The 23,153-nt window shown below is 34.6% G+C and overlaps 2 protein-coding genes and 1 non-coding gene across 44 annotated transcripts; all 3 read right to left on the reverse strand.

Moving 5' to 3' along the window:
* Positions 1-321: 321 nt before the first annotated feature.
* Positions 322-21,288, reverse strand: LOC113729545 (uncharacterized). Of its 42 annotated transcripts, none has more exons than XM_072071137.1 (13): positions 20,722-20,979; positions 20,467-20,608; positions 20,283-20,363; positions 18,326-18,705; positions 17,155-17,266; positions 15,300-15,407; positions 7,524-14,590; positions 6,773-7,217; positions 5,460-5,991; positions 5,287-5,304; positions 5,130-5,147; positions 4,759-4,834; positions 322-852 (listed from the first exon to the last, which is right to left on the reverse strand). In XM_072071137.1, exons 3-7 carry the CDS (start codon positions 20,328-20,330, stop codon positions 12,329-12,331), a joined length of 2,910 nt encoding a protein of 969 aa, XP_071927238.1. In that variant the 5' UTR covers positions 20,331-20,363; positions 20,467-20,608; positions 20,722-20,979; the 3' UTR covers positions 322-852; positions 4,759-4,834; positions 5,130-5,147; positions 5,287-5,304; positions 5,460-5,991; positions 6,773-7,217; positions 7,524-12,328. The 42 variants fall into 42 exon arrangements, with proteins under 42 accessions (XP_071927238.1, XP_071927235.1, XP_071927228.1 ...); XM_072071134.1 differs by having other exon boundaries at positions 322-2,768; XM_072071127.1 differs by having other exon boundaries at positions 322-3,289.
* LOC140016567 (uncharacterized) lies at positions 7,057-9,302 on the reverse strand. Its single transcript, XM_072070120.1, has 3 exons — positions 9,189-9,302; positions 8,968-9,079; positions 7,057-7,217 (listed from the first exon to the last, which is right to left on the reverse strand). The coding sequence occupies exons 1-3, from the start codon at positions 9,300-9,302 to the stop codon at positions 7,057-7,059; spliced, it is 387 nt and encodes a 128-aa protein (XP_071926221.1).
* On the reverse strand, positions 10,426-10,528 carry LOC113723519 (small nucleolar RNA snoR103). Its single transcript, XR_003457050.2, has one exon. It is a non-coding gene; the product is annotated as a small nucleolar RNA snoR103 (small nucleolar RNA).
* Positions 21,289-23,153: the final 1,865 nt, after the last annotated feature.

Here is a 23,153-nt window from a genome sequence, read left to right on the forward strand (position 1 = left end):
CCAAATCATGTGTCATCAACACATTTCTTAATTGGTATGATATCAGGATTTCAGTCCCGTAGCCATACATGCGAGTAGCTTTTACTTGTAAAATTTGCATTATGTTGATCTAATGTCTAATTGCAGAGAGAGTATTTAGCCTGTTGACTTTGATTTTATAACTAGACATACACTAAAAATTGTTCGCCTTCAACTCCCCATTTATTTGCGGGACCAAATGAAAATGTTGAGGCAAAAGGTCATTTGTCCAAAGACCCTTATAAGGTTTGCCAATTTCACCAAGTTGAAACCTCTTCAATTTGACGGGAACATAGACAAAGATAACAAGAAACCCTTCATTCAAAGGAATCTAGGCTCTAAATTCTTCAACTTATTCATGTCTTCTTTGAAACCTGAAACAGCATGTTCTTGCAAACACACAGAAAGTTTACAACCATCCTTTTCCCCTTCATTTGCTGAAGAATAGGGCAAAAAGAAACGGGGCTCAACGCTTCCAAGTAGGTTTCTTGACAGAGGAAAAACTGTAACAGGACCTCCCCAACCAAAGTCCACTGTGGAATGGCCTAAGTGTCTCCAATCAGTAATTCCACTCACCTTTGCTCCTACTGTGGTCCCTTCATGATAATTTAGCTCCTGAAAATCGATAAATGATCGAACATATTCATCAGATACATTTATTTGCTCTTGTTGATCAATTCTGCTGTTTTATATATCGGTTGATCGACATGGTCTTCAGCCTTGGTCAGAATTCCCCAGTATCCTGCTGGTAGTGGTGGCTTGACTAGCTTTCTTATGTTGATTGCATATGCAAACTTCACTTTCTCATCAGAAGGGATCCCAGAAGCCTTAACTCTGTTTCACGAATTAAAGATCAAGTCAAGGGTAGGGACGGAATCAATTTTTGTGAAAATACATTTATATGGTCATGTAATCATGAAAATCATCCTAACAAAAATTTGTAGCTTTTTGATATAACCTCCAACATCACGTGTGCTTCCAAAATCATCCTAACATTTGGATGGAAATCTCAATCTTCTAGACAATATGATAGCCTTAACAAGATTAGATAACTGAAAACAGCCTGATATGAGTTTTACAGGTATCCCAGCACTACTAAAGGAAGTTCAAAAGCTTCAAATAACATCGTCATATGTTATTCTAAGTACAATGCCATCCAGACCTGATGGCCAATATATTGTCCAATTTTGAAGACAACTATACACGTGTTCATGAGGTCTTAACGTTTTAGGCTGGAGGAAGCATTGAAAGGACAACACATTAGCTATGACATCATGGATTACAGCTACTTAAACAGAAGGGAGCCAAGGTAAATTACAGAATATTAGTATCATGTACTCAATTTGGACAAGAAAAGCATGTGGAGGTTCATTTGTTTACCAGAAACAGAGAATTTTAATCAACAAGCATGCAGGAAAATTCATTGCGATAAACAAATAGTATAAAGGAAAGCAAACTTAGTAATACGAAATCACGATGTACATAGCTGCACAAAATATCATAAGCAAACCTTAACTGTTGTTACATTGAAGTTAATTCTAGAGATACACTTTAGTGAAGTTAACGGGAATTTACTTCCTGCCAAGAACTTGACCGATTCGAGCTTCCAATTGGACAGATTTGGGTAGTGCGATAGCCTTGTTTTTTAAACAACCTCAACAAAAGCCAATGCTTCAATGAAGAAGTATTTGCACAAACTCATCCAATGTTAAAATTTCGTCTATACATCAAAGAACTAAGATAAGCAATTTAATATTTATTTAAACAAAAAAAAAAGTTCAAACTGTTGCAGGCCAGTAACATAAGAAATCAGAAACACCAAAAACCACTTAAGATATTCCCACGTATCCGTGGCATTAAAACAAATACAAATGTCAAGTTACTCTATAGAAGTAAAATTACATGCCTTAGAAACTAAATAAAGTTCTAAACTAACTCAGAGAACACGGAAAAGCCTTAAGAGTAAGTCCAGAGTATAATCCTAATTGACGCTAAATTCTTCTTATGAATCCTGCATACTTGCAAAGTTAATGTTCCTAGTAAATGAAATCAAGTAAAAGCGGATTCACAAGGAAAGACTATAAATGATTTACAACTAAATATCAAGTTCAAATCAGTAAACCAATAGAGTAACATGAAATAATATATCCAAGAAAAGGAAGTAACAATAAATGAGATGTTGCAATAGTTTACTTTTCACATAAACTTCTTGCGTGCTTGACTAACTCCAGTGTTGCTAGAAATATTTATCTCATTAAAGGACTAAGCAAAATCAAGTTAAAATGAACAGGAAGGCGATGCACAAAATTACCTCAAGCTAAAATATCAAAATTAGTGCAAAAGGACATTAATGGCTGAATCGAGTGAGAAAAACAGGATTCGTAAAGTCTATTAGGACAAAAAATTATTACTAATGATACTAAGAACATGAAAGCGACACAAAGATTTCGATTTAATCATCCTTACACCAATAGCATTCTTTACTGGACCTAATACACAATCAAATGAATATTACCAAAAGCCGATTTAACTGAGTAACTGAAGCTACTGAATACATAGAGAAAATACAATGACTGAAATAGATCAAAAACCTAAATGGTTTGCTATATTCCAGCATATTCAAGAGGGATGAGAGAGGAATGTAGATATTCACCGATATCTCAGAGAGGAGATTGCAGCAGAGGGTGGTAAACTTCTCAATTCCCAATAATAATCTTTTCTCTAGATATCTAAGTTGTCTTTTTCTTTTGCTGCAGGAAAGAGAGTTTAGAGTTGCATGTTTTCTTGGAAAGAAATACATCGGTAGTCTCCTCAAAGAAACAAGATAGAAGGCTGTAGAAGATGGAAAACAGAGGCACTAAAATAAGTAAGGAATTGCTATAAGCAGGAGAGCTTGATGCTCTGTTTTAAGTTTTAACGGACTTAACAAACAAAATCAATGTCCAACATTGAAAGGCAAGGATATCCAATAGCTCCTACCAACTCAAGACTAACTCCACTATCTCATTGAAATGGTAATAAAACAGCCCCAAAATGGCTCTCATTTACACTATAACTGGACTATGTTGACTCAATTTTAAAACAAAATAGAATTGCAGGTTGGGCCATAATAAAATGAGATCAAGAGCACAAAACTGCATATGGGACATGAAAAGCGTTCTTAGGAGTACCTAGATACCGTAATGCTGCATATCAATATGTTTCCATAACTCGTGGAGAAATGGCTTTTATCAACTGTCCATTCATCCTTGCCCAATCCAAAGTGGAATAGCTGGGTAATGCAGCTCTCCCATATTATAAATGAAGTATACATCAAAGCAGGTTGAACAATAAGCATGGAATGTATAGTTAAATTCCCTCAAATTGAACTCATATGAAAAGGGTTAAATTCCTGGATAATCCCGACCCCAAAATATTTTAGGTTGTAGCAAAGATCATTTCAAAGTTTCCATTTTGAACAAAATAAAGCATAAATACCAAAACATTACCTAAAAAACACAGTTCAAATTGAAATCAATGACCAAAACCAAAAGAGAGAAGATTCAATAGCATTAGCTTCACAAGGAGGAAGGCCATGGAGGTTCAGTGACACCAACATAATCAACTCGAGCCTGGGGCTGCCACATGGCACTTACAATCTACAAATTGGGTGGAATATTCAATAGAGCTTCCTCTTTCCAACCTCTCCCTCAGTACCTCTCGTCAGTTACGTCTTTCCATTGTCAAGAGTTTATTGGTATTTGTATGTATTTTAATCATGCAGAAAGAGACCTTGTAGTCAACCACCTGATTTATTAAAGGATTGAATCCAAAAAATATTGTCACAAAAGGCAATTCACTGCAATAAATAACCACTTAACTTGGGATGTAAATAAATTATGAGAAAATCATCTGTCCATGAAAAGAATTAAGAAGCAAAGTGCCTGGTTTGTACTTGAAAGACCAAAAAAGAACTGTGAGTTTTAAGTATATGAGAGCAGGCGAGAAGAAGGGTAAGTCAAAGAAAGAAGAAGAGCTGCGAATGAGAGGACAGAATTCTGGAACATAAGTAGAAAACCGAAAATAGACCTTCAAAGTGATGTTTATAATTGCATGTGGGATACAGGTGGAGGAAAGAAATCGATGCCTATTTAACTCAAGCCCACGTCAGTGCAATCTCTATTGACCAAAAGCCCAAGAAATCAAGATTAACTTTTATGCTCAAACTTCAAGAAAATATTCTTCACATACATCAACAATGATCAGGTACTAACAATCGTAAATTTTATAGTACATCAGAGTATATGTTTGAAAATTTTGAAAACTAAATATTTGCAGCCTTTGGGTGTAGAAGATATAAACATCCAGCAACGATTTAATCTTAAATTAAGAAATTTAATTGGACCATTAAACTCATGATGCAACATCCACTTCAACTTTAGACCCTAATAAAGCAAAGCAGCCACTGAAGCTTTATACAATACCTATACAATATACAAATGAAGCAACTTAGAGCCGTTTGACCCCAAAAAAAAAAAATTTGAAGCTACTCATCAAGTATATTAATTGAGGCGAGTACAATGTTTGAAAGCAGTTAAATTGTTTGGCTTAAACTGCAGTTTGCCTTACCCACTTTTATGGTTTTATCAACAGCCCCATATATAACTACGTCATCATATATCATTGTACTCGTAACTGCAATATAAGAAACTAAATTCCTTTAACCTTGGACAATTGTAAGGCAAAGTGATTGATATAAACCTGTTCAGAGATACCAAAGTGAGTCCCTTCCTTCCATTTGCCTTTCTTCCGCAAGTTTCAATTTTTCAAGAATTAACTGTTGGCAAAAAAGAAAAAAGTACAAATTGATTTATGGAAACCTACTGAAATAAAATCCACAAGAAAAAAAAGCATAAACGATTTCATTGTAGTAGAGAGAGAGAGAGAGAATTTTATGTAAGCAAAGAAGAGGAAGAGGAATGAGAGGGGATTAAGCTCCAAAAACCAAGTCCAACCGAATCTCACGAAACAAAAGCTGGTAACAAACATAGCAAGGGGCGGCAAGGGTGGTGGGCTGGAGTCTGGAGGAAGGAGGAAGGAGGGATGGTGACTAGGAGAAGAGAGAGATTTACCTTGATTCCTGAGTTGTGCTGCAAGGTGTAAGCAAGCGAAGGGGAGAAATTGGTCCGGTAATTAGAAGAGCAGGAAAGAAAGTGGTAATTAGAAGAGAGCAAGGATTGAAATTAAGAGCAAGGAAGAGAGAGAGAAGGCAAAGGAAGGAGTGTGCACCCGATTCAATGAGGCTGTCTGCGCCCACATATCCCCAAGCCGCCCAAAAATCATGCAACCAACAAACACCCCCAGAGTTCATGAAAATTACGGAGTAACCAGACCATTTCAGTGTTCATCCGAGCTTACACACTTTTAGTGTGGCTATGATATGATATCTAGTCAGAATTTACCCTTTTTTGGGATGGGTGGGAAGAGGAGGTGGACTCTCTCCCTGTTTGCGTGCAAGGTTCTACATTTCTATGCTACTCTCCGAACAGATCATGACAAAGACGTTGATAGCATAAATTATGCTGCACCTTCAGATGCCCTCCAAAACAGTATCAAAACCATGGACAACACCACGAAGAAATGGAAAGTACTAAAGCAACTATAAGAAACTTCCAGTAAAGTGAAACTTTAAGTCTGTTTATAACATATTATGGCAAAAAACCACATCAATTTCTTTTTCTCAAGTTATATGTAAAAACATAATCATACGACTGAGATCAACACTGTGAGGAAACGTGCTTCATCCTCTTTAAGATTTCAGTCCATTTGATCCATAGCTCCAGAAACTAAAGAATATATGTGAAGTTTGTAAAAGATATTAGCACTGAAATGGAATAGAATATGAACCAGTGTTTGGATCTTTCACAGCTTTGAAATTGTCAGCGCTCATTCCAAATTGACCAGAATTGCAATTTCCAATTTCCCTCAGCTTACCTGATCAAAAGGTAAACAATTCAACTTCGTGAGAGATATCATCATATGCAATTGAACACACATATAAACTGGAAATAATTGATACCCTAAAATACTTTCACCATCAACCGTATCCAAGTAAAGCAGACAAAGTTAAGCAGATTTTGCTGCAATTGTCCAGGGTTCAACAAAATGAACTCTCCTTGCTTGAGGTGCCAAATAGGGAAAAAGGAATAGGAGAAGCAGATATAACCCATAGAATGTAAGAATAAAGTCACAAACAATAATGTTGGCTGCCAATGAACTCAGAAAAAGTGACTCAACTGCACAAGGCGTGTTGAAAATATGCAGACAAACCAAGATCAGAAGTTCAATAAAAACATAAACAAAAGGATTGGAGTTGTTCTATCAGCATAGTATGGTTTCCAAAATCTACACCTTGGGTTCAGGAAAGTACAAGAATCTATTCTCATTTAATCATGATCTCCAAATGCAGCAAAGATAAACCATGAACAGCTTGAACAAATTCGCCCTCTACAACTTCAAGCACTGCCAGGCTATTAATAATTTGCAAATACTTCACTACAAAATGAGTCCATCACTTCAACACGCATCACAGGATATGATGACAGAAACAAATGTAGTTCATTCTTGAACTACCTCAGCTTAACTAAATGCAATTTGTTCAGGCACTAAATGTTATGAAGGAAAAGCAGACAAAAGCACGCTCAATTGCACAAGCACAGTAACACATACCATAAGAAATACCTTCACTCTAGTTCACATATATGGAAGTGCTTACATTTCCCTTAAACCATCCTTGTGCTAATCTCAGTAATCGTTTGTCCACTTCCACAAGCATCTATTCTTTAGCAGCACCTGAAGCAAAGCTTTATCTGCTCACATTAACCTTCCCCTTCCTCCAGAATCTTCCGAATGCACTAGCCACCTCAGCTCACACTAGCTCCTTTTACTTTTGCAAAAATTCCAGATCCTCTCCTCCTCCTCCACTCTTCTCCCCTAGAACACATTTTCTTTTGCAAAAATGAAGCATTCCTATATTTACACGTGAAGAGCAAAAAAGAATCATTTAACAGCAACTACCCAAAGAAGTTCATACCACCAATGGTCAACAATCATTTCTTCCTTCATCTTTTGACGTTTTTCATCTGCTAATGGCTTCAAGCGAACAATCTGTCTTCTAGCTTGATCATATGATGGGTCAACTTCCAAAACCTTTGTCATATCTGCATATTGTAATGAACACCAGCATAGGAAACAATAAATTGTGAAAAGCCATATGGACTATATGAGAAGATTAATGAATGCCATTGGCTTTGCGTGTGTGTGTGCTTTTGTGTGTGTGAGAAAGAGAGAGAGACAGAGAGAGAGAGAGAGAGAGAGAGAGAGAACAAGCAAGATTGCAGCCATTACACATATAATAAAGCCACCACAAATCATAGATTAGTCTTCTTATAAGCACAAGTTTGTGCTAGAAGTTGCCAGCAGCTGCTCAATGACAGTAAAATATTCAAATTCTTACACCGACATACCTGCTATAGTCTCTTCAAATTGTTACAACTTTTCATACACCTCTGCTCTTCTTAGCAAAACACTTATGTAGTTAAGGTTTAGCTCCAATGCTTTTGTGCATTCTTTAATACCATCATCATATTTTTTTTCTGTAAAACAAACCACCAAAAAGAACTTCATCAAAATCCAGTCAAAAACTTACCAATGCATGACATATGTATAACAATGCATATAAATAATGATATCACATTAGGAGTTATTTGCCAATCAGCCAACAGGTATTAGCAACAGATAATGGAGGCTGCTGTAACGGCAACCACCACCAAGATGCTTAGTGAGGAGGCTAAGTGTATGGGTCCTCTCCAACACAGGGAAAAGAATGGGAAAAGAATACTTTAATGGACAACAAATTATAGCTTTAGGAAAAATTCTAAATACTAAGATAAGTACCTTCTCTTCTCCAAAGATAAAGGATAAGTACATCTTGTTAATGGACAACAAATTATAGTTTTAGGAAAAATTCTAAATACTAAGATAAGTACCTTCGCTTCTCCAAAGATTAAGGATAAGCACATCTTGTCTGCCCCTATGAGCTGAAGAGAATTGATATCCAAATTTGATAGTTCAAATCAAATTGAAAGGGATACAGCTCAGATTGATGAAAACAGATCTTCGAGGAACCTTATTTGGACATAGCTAACAGACTTTCTTCCATGTTCACCATTGACACATTAAGGAGATTACATACAGATTAAGGCATAGCACGTTGCCATGGCCAACTTTCCTACTCGTCAAGATTCAAATCTATCAGCTGTCCAATGTAATTGGAACAATAATAAAAGCGAGGTCTATTTAGATCTGGCAAGAAGAGGTGTAGACAAAATGAGTATTAGCCGTTTATCACTATCAGAGCCAATATATCTTCTTTATAATAACTCAAATTCAGCCTTCATGTGACCATATCTAGATAACAATGTCACCAGTCAAGAAACTTCAAGGAAACCTATAATCATGTAAAAAGACTAAATTAAACATTCACAATTTTCACAACAATGCAGTTGCAATAATATCCACTTGTCTCTTTAACAAAAAAAAAAAAAAAAAAAAAAGTCTTTGTTTCAGACATGAACTATGTACATGTTTTATTACAATATTATTTTTAGAATTTGCCTCAAGTTCCATCAAATGCTCTCGCAGAGAGAGTTTTTTATAACACAATCTTTATGTTTTACTACTCAGCCAAATGATACCCAAGATCAACCCATACTAATCAATTACAACATTCAAAACTGCATTCCAACTCATAGATATAGAGAAAGTTAAAGAGCAACTTTTCAAGAAATACATGCAAAAAGTACAATTTTGCCATGTATCAACTCAGCAAGATGAAAGCTTACCAGTTTATTTAACATGCAGCATGATTTGTATGGCATACTGACCGTAATTCAACAGATTTGGATATACTGGACACAGCTGGTAAAGCAATATCATACTTAGACAATGCCTCTTCATCTTGACCATCTTTAAACAATGTATTATCTTCAACTTTTGCATCGTTGGCTTCTGTTAATGCTTTCTGCTCCAAAGAGAGATAGCTTAAGAGATGACAAGAACTTCTAACAAAAATACAGCTACAAGAGTTTATAAAAAGAACCAGGGCAATAACAGGACAAGAGGATTCCCACGTGACTCCAGCTTGGATCTTCACCAAAAAATTCAGCTGCAACTTCTCTTTTGACTTTCAGAATGTTTTCTGCAATGCTGACCACCCCCAAGATAAACAGCCCAATCAGATACATTCAAAGCTTTAACAGAAGTTTCAAAAATCATCCTTTTCTGGTGGCTAACTACACACATTTTCACAGTCCGAGACAGTCCACATGAAGAAGTTCAATAGCAAAAGAAAAGAGTCTTGATTCTTAACCGTGAATCACAATCAAGTAAACAACAGATATGCTAGTCTGGTAGATAATCTGCCAGATAAATAAAAGAACAAATTTCTGAACTATGCTTCTTCCTACCATGAACAGAATAGTTACTATCTAATCTAGCTAAAATAAAAAATCCAATCCTATTCAAGTGTACAACAGACGACATAAATTGTATACCACTTCACCTGAAAGTGACTGAGTTGTATCATACAATTTTCACAAGTATCAAGATTGATACTGGGACAAATGATCAATACTCATCTTAAATACACAAGATGTATTTAATGTAAAACCTATTTCGCCATTGTCAACACTTTGAAATATTTCAAACTCCAACCGAATATTTATTACTGAGAATAAAACAAAGGAACAATGTGGTAAGAATACTTCTCCCAACTGCAGCAGCTGGTCCCTGGTATATTGAATATGTTCCCTACCCCAAAGAGAGTGTCTCCAGTATACAATAGAAAATTAAGAACAGATTGGAAAAATCAGCTAGAGCAAAAATAGCCCAATGGAACAAGTAAGAATATGGACCTAACAAACAAGGGTGACGATTGAGTATTGAGTATTACATGATTATGCAATTAACAAAATGGTTGCTAAGTCCATTACAACCTAAAAACTAGGGCATTAAGTTGGTTTAACATTTCGACCGGAAAAAAATAAACATCACATATCATTATATATTCAACCAATGGTGCAGAAGTTCCATGCAACTGCCCCATTTTAAAATAGAAAATAATTCAAATGCATGCAGAGTCCTTTGCAAACTATCCTTGGATGCAAAAGTAAAAAAGTGAGATCACAGCTGTTCACCACCAAGTCGTAACGAAATCAAGTGCATACAGAGTGGCAGGTGGCGATTAGATAGACAGCACGGCGATCTCAATATTCATCATTATAAGGAAAACGAAAACCACAATTTTGAGGAGGCCAGGCCTCAAAAGGAGCATCATTTTTTACTCCTTAAAACAATCTACTGGAGCTTTCATGTATGTAGGGCAATTTATGGGCTACAAGATACTCGTTAAACACCCACCGGAAGCCTACTCATGTTATCTCCATATTTACAGCAGATACACATCTTAAATGCACTACCAAGAATTAGGAACATTTTAATCAGTTCCCTCACAGGCTCGGCAAGGGTAACTACATACAATGATATATCAATAGCAATACACGCTGTTGAGAAACAAAAGCTGTGTGGTTTTATCCAGCAAAGAAAGCAGAGGAATTACAGAGGGGCATACCATAATTAGCACCCCAAGAATGTTTTCAGAAAAGAATCGAGTACCCAAACCAAATTGTCTGAGGAGAAAACACTGATTTTGAGGAATGAAAAAAATAAGTTGAGAACTCAACAATTAAATTTTGGCCCGTAAAACTCCAGCTAAGCACATTAATATCAGCTTCATCAAGGAATCAATATCATCTTTCTCAAATCAAGACTATTCTCAAGCAAGAAGAGAAGCCAATAAGCTACATAAATGGCTTGCATCCCAGTGCTGCTGCAAAAATCAAGAATTTTTAATCACCTTAGAACTGTCATTTACGTATAAACACATCTTCAACTGTGCTAAAAGAAAGGTTCCATACACATAAATGAACAAGATTTCCATGATCCAACCACATTATCTGTTTTACTTGATACAGAGGCGAAAACACATGCTTCTTGGAAAACAAATTCCTTGCCGAACATAATGCACAAAACAACATCCTTGGAAAAAAATACCTTGCCTAACATAATGCAGAAAATGAAAAATGACATTCTTAAAAACAAATATCCTGCCAAACATTAAGCAGAAAACAAATTTCCACAAATACATTGTGCACATATCTATGTGATTATACATTTTTTCACACGTACAACTGGCCATGTTAATTTCCAATAACACAACTGCTACCATGTTTCCTGCACTAGTAAGTCCCCCAAACCTCAAAATTCAAAAATTTAACAATCAAAACCAGCAAGAACAAGACTCAAACTTCCATAATCAGCTGCAAAACTTTTTCTTAAAAATGCAAAACCAAAAAATTAGCACTAAACCCAAAACTAAACTAAAATCTACAAAACGAAATACAGAATCAGCACCAAACAGCTTCACTTACACACCAAACCATAAAAATCCCAAAATTTTCTAATCTGTTCACCAAATTATCTAAGAACTAGGCATAAATTCATCAAAAATTTAACATACTAACTAAAACTCGATAAGCCCAGAAAAAACAAACGAAAAAACCAGTACTTTTACATACCAAAAATCCAATCTTGAAGCAATGAACAGCTAGATAATTGAGGTAAACATGGACAGAAACCACAAAACCCAAGACCTGATATGTAATTTTTAAACAGATGACAATTAGACATGAACGAGGAGAGTGGAGCGGGCGCTGCCATGAGGCTGGAAAAAAGGAGATTAGAAGAACTGGCATCGTTGTTATTGATTGAAGAGGGTTCAAAATGAGGACCAATCAGACTGCTGCCACCTCAGCTTCCACCTCCAGGTCTATAGCTTATCACTGTCTGATCAGCCTGAACATCTCAATCAAAAGCAATCTTCGCCGTCCAAATTTTTTGAATCAAAAAGATTCAAAATTTTAGAAGTAGATGCTGAAGGGAGTTTGCAATTGCAAGGTTTAGATTTTCAGCCGCTTATTTGTGTTGCAAGTAGCCAAAGAACTAACTGAAATTACCTATAACCGTTTTACTTTCCTGCCAAGATTCAAGAATTCAGTGTTTCTCTGCACTTGGACAACAAAAGACATACTTTGCAAACACAGACAATTACCATTTCTAAGGTTAAATGTCTGTGTTGCTAATCAAAGCAAGACATATCAAATGTGGCTTTTCCATAAACAAGAAATTGCATTACAGGGAATACTTTATTCAGTCATATGACACAATGATCTTTCAAGATTTGCCTGGCAAGATCAATTGCTCCACTTTTCTTGTAGATCAGATGCAAGTTGTAAGCTGCTTCCCGACGAAGATCACAGTAGCCTGACTTTGGAGAAGCCAGACCATCTGGTTTCTCATTTGGAAGGTTTGGCATGGGGCAATCACTTTCATGCATTGTAAGAACCTTTTCATAGTTTAAAGCAGCAAGAGAAACAAGACCGACATGATGATATGCTCGAGCTATATTATACAGTGCTTCCTGACTATATCTGCAAAGCTGTAAATTATTGTAAAGAAATGCCAATCCTTGGGCCACAGACTGATGTTTGTTTTGAAGTCTGTGACCTAGGGCCAAGTTTATCAATGCAGTTCCAGCACAAAGATTGACCAAGGGAATATCTGGCATCAGCTTGTAAGCTTCCAAATATTCCCGAACAGCTGCTTGATGCTGGCTGATCATGGTAAACTGGTGCCCGAAAATGAGAGTGAGTGGTACACAACTTTTGTGCTTGGTTCGCATGGTGTGCAAAAACTTGTTATGCTTTGAATATCGACTGTCCAGTTTTGACATTACTTTGTAATAGCAGTTCCATGCAGAAAAGCTATAAGGACGTTGATCAACAATATAGCGTGCATATTCAAAGCCGTGAGCAGGATCAGCAATAGTGTATGCTATTTGGGCTCCCAGAGTTCTAAGCTCTTCGTTCCTTTCAACAGACAAAACATTGGAGGCCAATTTCAGAGTTAAATTGATGATTTTCAATGCTTCCCAATACTTTTTCAAGGATGCTAGTGATTTGCATAATTCTATAATGAGATGATGATGTTCTGCATCTCTTATAAGGTTTGGAAGAGGAAGCTCTCTTGGCGCTTGTTGGGGAGATTCATCCTCTGAATCATCACTTATCCACTCAATTCCAGCAGCCAGAGCAGCAGCTCTTTTTGCTTCCTTCTTTTTTAGTAACTTTTTTGCTCTGGACGCTCTAGACAGATCTGATGCTGAAGCTACAGGTCTAAATCCATGAAACACAGTATCAGTCCTAACATGATCAAGTATTTTTATCCGTTCAGAAAGAACACTTTTTGATAGCTTCTTCCTTGGCCTGACCTTTTGTTGTATAGTCTCAAGAAACAATGTCTCGCGAACCACAGGAAAAAAAACATCTACAAATGCCTCTAACAATCCTTTAGCTTTATAGATTTGAGAAAGCTTCAACTTTATCTTCCCATTAAGCCACCATGGTTTTGCTGCATTTAGGTTCAAGTTAAATAGTGATTCTGATTCTTTAGGAGGACATAGAACAGAAATGGCTTCATCATCTTTATTTTCTTCAAGAAGAAGTGATGACAAAGCCAGCCGAGCATCAACACTATTCTCAAGTTTGTCTAAAGCTCTGTAGAAGTAACCAATTGATTGCAATCGTTTCCCCAGACAACAGCAACACTCAGCAATTTTCAGATACAGGCAACCATTGTTCTTAACATCATCTCCTACCAACATCATATAGTATTCTACTGCAGATTCATAATGCCCGTGATTCATTAGTGAATCTCCAATCTGAATAATCAACTGGCGATGATCATGTAAATTCTCATGTCTCAAAACATTGAAAAGAGCTTCTGCTTTTACCAAGTTTCCAAGGTGAATATGACATATTCCAGCTTTTGTGCGTAGACATAATGGCATCTCTTTCCCAGAGCAGTAAACCTGCTGTGCATGCTCAATATGCTCGAGGGCTTTATGATGTGCATTGCCTTCCATGTGTAGTGAAGCCAATATATCAACCACATTTAAATCAGGTTCCTTGCAATAATTTCTGAGATAGCTTTCCAGTACAGTGACTGCACGCTCAGATTGGCCACATTTTTTATACAGCTGGGCCGCAGTCTGTAGTACCTTTACATTGTCGGGACAGAGCTGTGAAATTTGCTCATATGAATCAGCAGCTTTCAAATAATCACCCAACTCAACATAAAGAGATGCACGGTGAAACCGCAAATTGATATCTTCAGGATCTGCTGTTATTGCTTTAGAAAGGCAGTACCTGGCTTGTCCTGTATCACCTTGTTCTACGGACCATGTCACAAGAAGCTTCCACAGAGATGCATCCTTTGGGGTTAAATGGGCAGCAATCATGTAGAAATCCAAGGCTCTCTTCTTATCACCCATCTCATTATAGATGAGCCCAAGCCTATGATATGGATCAGGAAGATTGGGAGAAAGACGAATCACTTCATAAAACATCCCTATGGCCTACAAGCTCAGAAAATCTACAATGAACAAGAAAATTGATAACCAAAAACAACCATTATAGACATTGCCCTTCTAAAGATTCCAAGCACACAACCAGAAAATGCCCAAGTCAAAATGAGATTCCGACCAGTTCTAATTAACATAAAGTGCTATGTGAAGACAAAAAGTGACCATCGTATTGAATTTCTCAAAAAGTGCGAGTAAAACTTCATAAGAAATAACTCGGCTTTTACTGAGCTTGTACAGTTACTTCACTGTGCCTAAAAGAAAACTAAATATGCTATTTTTTATAACCATTATAACTAGATCCTCAATACAAAAGGTCTGACTTAGCACAAGACTTAATTCTCATATATCCAGAACAAAGTCAATGCATTCAAACTGCAAGAAACTTATTCACTCAAAGGAGAGGACCAACACTTTGCAAAGCAGGCTAACAAAGTGAATAGATCTGTAATTTTGCATTCCTTATGAAGAAATAGTTCTTCAGCCAACATCATTGTAGATGCCCATGAATAACAAAATGCAAGATATCCAGTCAAAGCAAATGGTAAACAAACTGAAATTTACCCAAAAAGAGAGACAATTAAGGAATGGTCACCACCATGCCTTCCATAGCAGTAATTTGCATGGATATAGTTAAAACCAAATGGTAAATCAAGTAAAGATTGCCCTACAGAATGACAAATAAGGCAAGCTAAGGCCATACCTCTCCATAGCGGCCATGGGCATAATGAAGAGTAGCATCACCAAGTTTTCGAGTCACTTCAGGACTGACTTTATTCCTTGATCCCTTTCGTCGACCTCTTCTCTTGGACTGCACAAGGTAAAAAACAAGCAGTTTGCAAAATGTCCCAAAACCAAAAAAAAATAGGGTAGCATAAAACTTCAGAAGATAATGCAACAAAAAAAACCTTAAAAAACTTAAATATGAATCCAACCAATTTTATTTGTCCGCAAAGCCAAAAAAAAATGTCATGAACAGAGAAAAAAAAGATCAGGAATGTGAATGTGGCTCTCAAATTTCTTTTCCTCAGTCTTTGCCTCAAGCTGGGTATCTCGCTAAGGTGTTGGGCTGCTTGGCAGGAAAAACAAGAGAAAGATAGCTTCTTAGAAAGGTCTCCTACAGATTAAAATGGTTTTTGCAACCATCTCCATCTTGAAACACTGTCAAATTACTCAAATAAAGATGGATAAAAAAGTTACTTACACTAGTCTGAGTTGTGACTTTCAATTTGGTAGAGACAAGGTCCAGTGATATTTTTGTTTTAGGTGTTGATAATGAATTAGAGTGAGTCCCAAAAGACTTGGTACTAGCTAGTGTGCTCTTACCCAGGTTTTCATGGATTAATTCCTATATATGCATTATGAAAAGACTTACATATGTCCACTCAAGACATGAGTTAAAATAAATAAATGAAGCATATGAAGACCAATGGTTTGAGGTGGCACCAGAAACAGAATATGCTCCCCTGAAACACCCAGAATATAAACGTTAAGGTACTAACTATTCTAAGAAATCTTTATCAATAGAAGTTTCCTTTCACGATGGCAGCAATGCTTATAACTAAAATACTTGACGGAGAACATGAGAGCCAAGCTGCTGGCCTTGTTCCTGCTGCTTTTGATATAATGGTGACAGATATCAGACTGCATATGTAGGGAAGCTGCTTGGCCGCATTCTTGCTGGTTTCTCAAAATCTTAAGCATTACCAAAATCGGACTAGATTATGTTTGGGCCACGGGTGAGCAAAATGAGCAAAAAATTAAAAAAACAAGTCCACAGGTCCACGGCAAAAGTCACTCAACAGTTAAAGGAATATCTATGGCTCAGATTCCATTCGTCTACAATCTGATCAAAGAAACCCAAAAAAAAGGAAGCATTATCAACTATGGTAAAATTGAACTCAATCTATTAAAACAGCTGTTCTCCAATTATCATATCCTTGTAAAAGCTCTTTAATATAAGTCCAAAAGAACAAAGAAACAGCCAAAAAGGAGGGGGTCATTTCACAGGATTGCCAATCACTTTGTCACCGACGAGGTTGCAAGGTCAAGAAAAATCTTACTCAAAATGAAAACTGGAAAAGGAACCAACAAGAGTAATTTTTTCCCCAAAAAAATGAAAAAAAGGAACTATATTAAAGAGAATTACGTGGGTGAATCCAAAACATGGTTGCATAGATATGGCGTTGTACTTTATTGAACACATTACAAGAGTGAAACAACATGAAAAGACACGTCCTTTTCATCAACTGAAAGGTCATACCTACCACATTGAAGCATGAAAACTAAGCCTTTAGGTTTCACAGTGCATCTTGGCTAGTGCAAAAAGTTAATCATAAGTTGTATTTTCAATGCGAAATTATTTTTTTTTAGTCAATGCATTCATAATAAAGCAGATGCATGAATGCAGCACAATGTTACAAGAAAAAGACATGATTTTGAAATTGTCTAGACTAGTTAAGCTCGAAATCCTCCAACTTAGCCACAAGTGCAAGAGCAAAAATTGGTGAAAGCACAAAGCTATGGTGGAAAAAAGTGAACATGCATGAATACCATACCTTCCTGGATCTTCTTCTAGAGCCATAATTCATGAGTTCCATTATTTCTTCCATGGTTGCACCAGAAACATCCTCTTGTCGTTGCCGTGGTTTTTTAGCTGCAGGTACTTCCCTGCCACACCACCAATGAAAGAAACGAAAAGAACATAATATCAGCAGAGCATTGAGCAAAAAAGTTGGAAACTTGAGAAAAAGAAAAAACTTTTAAGGGGATTCCAATGGGAAGTATTAAATCACATGCCAAAAAATTCATTTTTCTTTCCTTCTTTAGGTACATAAGAAAACATTAATTCCTTTATGTGCAAAAAATTACAATGAGAACAGACAGTTTCACAATGGTTCAATTGTTTTCAGTGAGTAGATGCCACCTTACTGATACCAAAAATTGACATAGGAGACTCAAACAAAGCCACACTTACTCTCTACCTCCCTAGGTAGGCCATCTAAGAGACCCAGCAATGCCATGGCAATATCAGGTTTTAGCTGGAGACAAAAGAAAGCTAAATCACCATTACGACCCACTCAAAATTGGAAACTCGCCAAGATTCCAAAAAATAAAGCAATGAAGAAAAAGGCTAGATCATCTGATCAAAGACAGCTAAATGAAGCTGTTAAGAAGTAACCAGGTAGCACATTCAAAAGAAACGAGATACAGAAACAACAAAGTCAAACTGCAAATATATATATATGCCAGTGTGTGTAAACTTCTATAACCTCAGCAAAATCTTCAATAAAACCAGAGGAAAAAGATAGCTCCTCTATTAGCGCGACCAATTCTTTCAAATTTTTACAATGTAGGTCGCCCTTATTTAGTTCCATCAACAACAACAACAAGAGAAGCAATCTTCTATAACCTCAGCAAAATCAACAGCCGGATGACTTGATTGTTTCCAAAATTTATTAAACATGTCTTATTGAAGCAAACAGAACACAATTTGCATGAAGCTCTTGATAGGAAACAAACGATGAATTTTCAATCAAAATCACAATAACAAGAAGACGGAACTAAATAAGAGCGACCTACGTTGTAAAAATTTGAAGAATTGGTCGCGCTAATAGAGGAGCTATCTTTTTCCTCTGGTATTATTAGCAATACTCATTCAAAGGACTTGAAGAAATAGTGCAAGTTGCTTTTGATTAGCAAATAGTCAGAAGGAGAGAGAGAGGGTACCCTTGGGGTATGGCTTGGAGACGGGCCTTGCGCTTTTTGGCAGCCAAAGCTTCATAGTCGTGCTCCAGGCGCTGGAATTGTTCGTAAGGCTGGAGCCCAGATGCGTCCTCTTTGGCAAAAGCCAGAGGATCCATGTCATCACTGAACCTGAATTTATACCCTTCTTCCTCTTCATCCTCATCATCATCATCTTCTTCTTCAATATTAGCCATAGTGTTAGCAGTAGTGCCTTCTCCTTCATCATCGACTTCATGTTCTTCTTCCAATTGTGATTCCAATTCCATAGGATGCTCATCTGCATGGAACTCACTGCTGCTACCTACAACCCCAGCACCCTCGCCCTCCTCCATTCTGCTCTCCACCCAAGCGCTAATTGAACTCTGCAAAGGAAAAGCCAAAAGCCTTAGGGTCCGTTTGGTTGGACTGAAAATATCTTTCATATCGAAGTCATTTTCCTGGAAAATCACTTCCTTCTCCATAATATTCTGGTGTTTGGTTACTTAGGGTACGTTTGGTTCTACAGAATTGGAATTGAATTGGAATTGAAATTCTATAGAATTAGAATTCTAGGAATTGGAATTCCAAAACGTTGGAATTCTTTTGTTTGGGAAATGCATAGAATTGATATAGAATTCATTTGGAATTCCAAATTCTTTGTTTGGATGCGAGAAGAATTCATTAAGAATTAGAATTGTTTCCATCTAACATTTGCTTACATAAAAATTTTCTTTTTTTCTTTTTCGTATGGAATAATTTTTTAAACATTTAGCTAATTCTTACTAAAGTTTCAAGGAAAAAATCAATTAATGCCTTTAATAATTTATTTTTTCTTGCATTTAACCAATTGTTATTAAAGCTTTAAAGAAAAAAACCAATTAGTTCCTTTTCTACAAAATAAAAATATAGTATTACTCTTGTTTCCTTTATTCTTAATTAAATTATATTAGATACAAAACTAATTGGGGTATGTAAGACAACAAGATAAAGTTCGTTGTGTATGTAAGTAAAGTTTCTGGACAATGATGAACAAGAAAGTAACTATTCACAAAATAAAAACAAGAAACTATGAAGTCTAAAGTATCTCTTAACAAGACCACATTAACATGCCTTTTCATGCAGACACGTTTGACCCAAAACTTCAAGAACAGTTTTGAACAAAAACCTGCATCACTTGTTACCAACAAACCATAAATATCTCATCTTGTGCAATTCGTTGATTTTTAAAGAGAAAATTATCAGTGGAAAGGTGTGCTGCCAAACATACACAAATCCACATGCATAAACAGATTGTACATGGTTGCACAAGTGAAGTTGCTCTAGTCCCTGCAAGAGAGCTTCTTCGACCTTTTGCAAAGAATGCTGAAGATCATATATTCTCACAACTTGCTGAGCACTAATTATCATGACATTAATTATCATGACATGAGTCTTAACATCAAAAAAACGATACATCTCTCAAAATGGTCCATCGCTTCTTGAACAAACCAAAATTGTGGTCTTGTTGAGAACAATCACACCACAGCTTATTTGAATCCATCAACTGTGACAAATACAAGTTCATTAACTTGACTAAAATTGCATCCACTACTAAAGACTTCAGCAGAAGTAGTAATTAAATCACCAGAATGCAGCTTTAGGATGAAATAAGTTCCCTTGTTGAATGTCAATAACCTCAATTTTCTTTACTCCATTTTCTTTCTGTCGGTAGATTCTTTCTTTCTCCATTTCCTCCCTCCTTTGGTGCATTTTAGATTCTTTATTTCTTCCTCCTTTTGTACTTTTAGAATCCATTAAATTTAAGCGCTAATTGAGTACTAAACTTTATATTGAATCTTGGGAAAATGTATATATCACGTTTCAAACCTTGTCTAAAGTCTGAACTTATTTTATCAAGGGATACAGAGTATTTATCTTTGAGTTGCATATGCAAAAGGCTGGAGTTGAATAGACCACAAACCTCTAGGATGTGATGCAACTTGCCGTCTATCCTTGTTTTGCTCATCATCCTCAAGAATAACAGCTTTATTATCTCCTAGAGCTGACATTAAGTTGACACCACAAAATTAAGACATGGACTTCTTTACTATATAGTATATTAGGAACAAAAATTGCATGATAACAAGGTTGTACGTGGGGCTTACGCTCTAAAAATGTCAATACTTCAATAAAAAGAAGATTGAACATGCTGCTCATACACCAATCCAGTACCAAGTTTCTATAAAAAAATAGACCTCCGTCCTTAACAAGGGTCTTTCCAACTGTAGGTTCTGAGCCATTGCTGGGCTGTAAAACCAAAGTCAAGAACCATTACTAGAATTAATATCTGGCACTCAAGGGTTAGGCAGTGCTTTGTAAGAAAACGTCAAATTTCAGTGCAAATTCTTAGGAGATATTACCTTCAAGACTGAAGAACCCAATTCGAGAAAATTAGGCAGGGGTAAGGAGAGAGCACTCAGATTAGTCTTGCGATTGGCAAGATGATGGGTGGATGCGTGGCAGGAGAAGCGAAGGGCAGAGGGATGGCTGAAACGAAGAGCGATAGGGGAAACGATGGTGGAAGCGGCAAAATGTTAGGGCAGAGGTAGAAGCGATGGTGGAGAGCAGGAGCACTTGCGGCTGAGAAAAAATGGTGAATTAGAATAGGAGAGAGGGATGCTTGTATATTTGACCCGCTTTTAATTTTTTACCCATGTTAGATTCGCGTGTATATCCATTTCTTATGGTTTAGTTGTGAAATTGGAATTAAAATTCTTTTGGTCCGGTAAAGAATTCAATTCATGGAATTGGACTCCCATAGAATTCAAATTGAATTCTAATTCTTCAATTGGAGCATAATCCAAACAACAGAATTAGAATTGGAGCCCCAATTCCAATTCTAAACCCCAATTTCATGGGGAACCAAACATACCCTTAGTGAAAATATTTTCCAAATTCCTTTTTTTCATAATTTTCTGGTATTTGGTTTGTCAGTGAAAATATTTTCTGACTTCCTTTTTTAGTATTTGTTGATATGTTGCAATATTTCCTATTCTTAAAACATTCCTCTCATTACAAGTTGTTTTTAGTTTCTATCCATTATAATCATATTATCATTTTTAGTGCGAATCAATTGAACTTGTAAATAATCACAATGAATTAGCTCATAATTTGAATCGTATAATGATTCATTATTCAACAGTTATTCTTTTAAGCTAAGAACCTCAGTGCTAATGAACTCCTATAACTACCAGAAAGCAGCTTAAAATTTCAATAAATAAAGGATCCGTTTGGATTAGCTGTTCTTGGGGTTGTTTTTCAAAAACAACACTGTAGCATTTCGTTTTTGAAATACAAGTCCGTTTGGATTAGTTATTTTTTGAGTTGTTTTACTATAGATGTTTTTTGGATTATTTTTAGAGGTATTTTTAAAACATATCTTTGAGTATTTTTATAATTTATAATTTATATATTTTTATATTTATATACATTTATGCATTTATAATACATTTATAAATATTTATAAATAAATATATTTATATATTTATATAAAAATATATCAATATATTATAAATGTATTATATTATACATAATACATAATATAAATATATTTATAAATGTATAAATGTATATTATTATAAATGTATAACTTATAAATGAATATTATATAAATGTAAAAATTATATATTTTTATATAAATACATATTTATGCATTTATAATACATTTATATAAATATATAAATAAATATATTTATATATTTATACAAAAATATATAAATGTATTATATTATATATAATACATAATATAAATATATTTAGAAATGTATAAGTGTATATTATTATAAATATATAAATTATAAATGAATATTATATAAATGTATAAATGTATTATAAAGGTATTATATTATATATAATACATAATATAAATGTATATTATAAGTATACATAAATATATATATTATGTATAAATGTACATTTATATAAATGTATAATATATATAATATAATATATATTATATTATATATAATTTTATAATATATATATATTTTATATAAATATATAAAAATATATATTAAATAAATAAATTATATATAATATGAATAAATAAATATATAAATATATTATTTATAAATATTTAATATATATAATATACATTAATATTAATTATAAATATTTGAATATTAATAAATATGGTGTTTATATAATATTTCAATTTGTAATATTTATTGTATATTTCATTATATAAATATTTATACAATATATAATATATAAATATATAATATAAAATTTTCAATTTGTATAATATACATAATATTGTATATATATAATATAATATAATATACATAATATACATTTATACATTATTGCATATTATGTATATTATATATTATACATAACATTATTATACATATTATATATTATACATAACATTATTATACATATTATATATTATACATAACATTATACATTATTATACACAATAATGTACATAATAATGAAAGTACATTAATAATGTATATATTATAAGACAATGTACATAATATATTATGTATAAATATTTATACATTTATGTATACAATATTACATATTATGTATATTATATTATGTATATTATATTATATTATATATAATATTAATGTATATAAATATTTATATAATATATAATATATAAATATATAATTTTCAATTTGTATATTTCAATTTATATTAATATAATATATATATAATATAGATAATTGAAATATACAATTTGAAATATACATATTAAATTTGTATATTTGGAGTTGTTTTTGATATTATGTATACAATATTACATATTATGTATATTATACTATGTATAATATTAATGTAT

The sequence above is a fragment of the Coffea arabica genome, chromosome 11c (assembly GCF_036785885.1).
Source record: "Coffea arabica cultivar ET-39 chromosome 11c, Coffea Arabica ET-39 HiFi, whole genome shotgun sequence".
Lineage (NCBI taxonomy): Eukaryota > Viridiplantae > Streptophyta > Magnoliopsida > Gentianales > Rubiaceae > Coffea > Coffea arabica.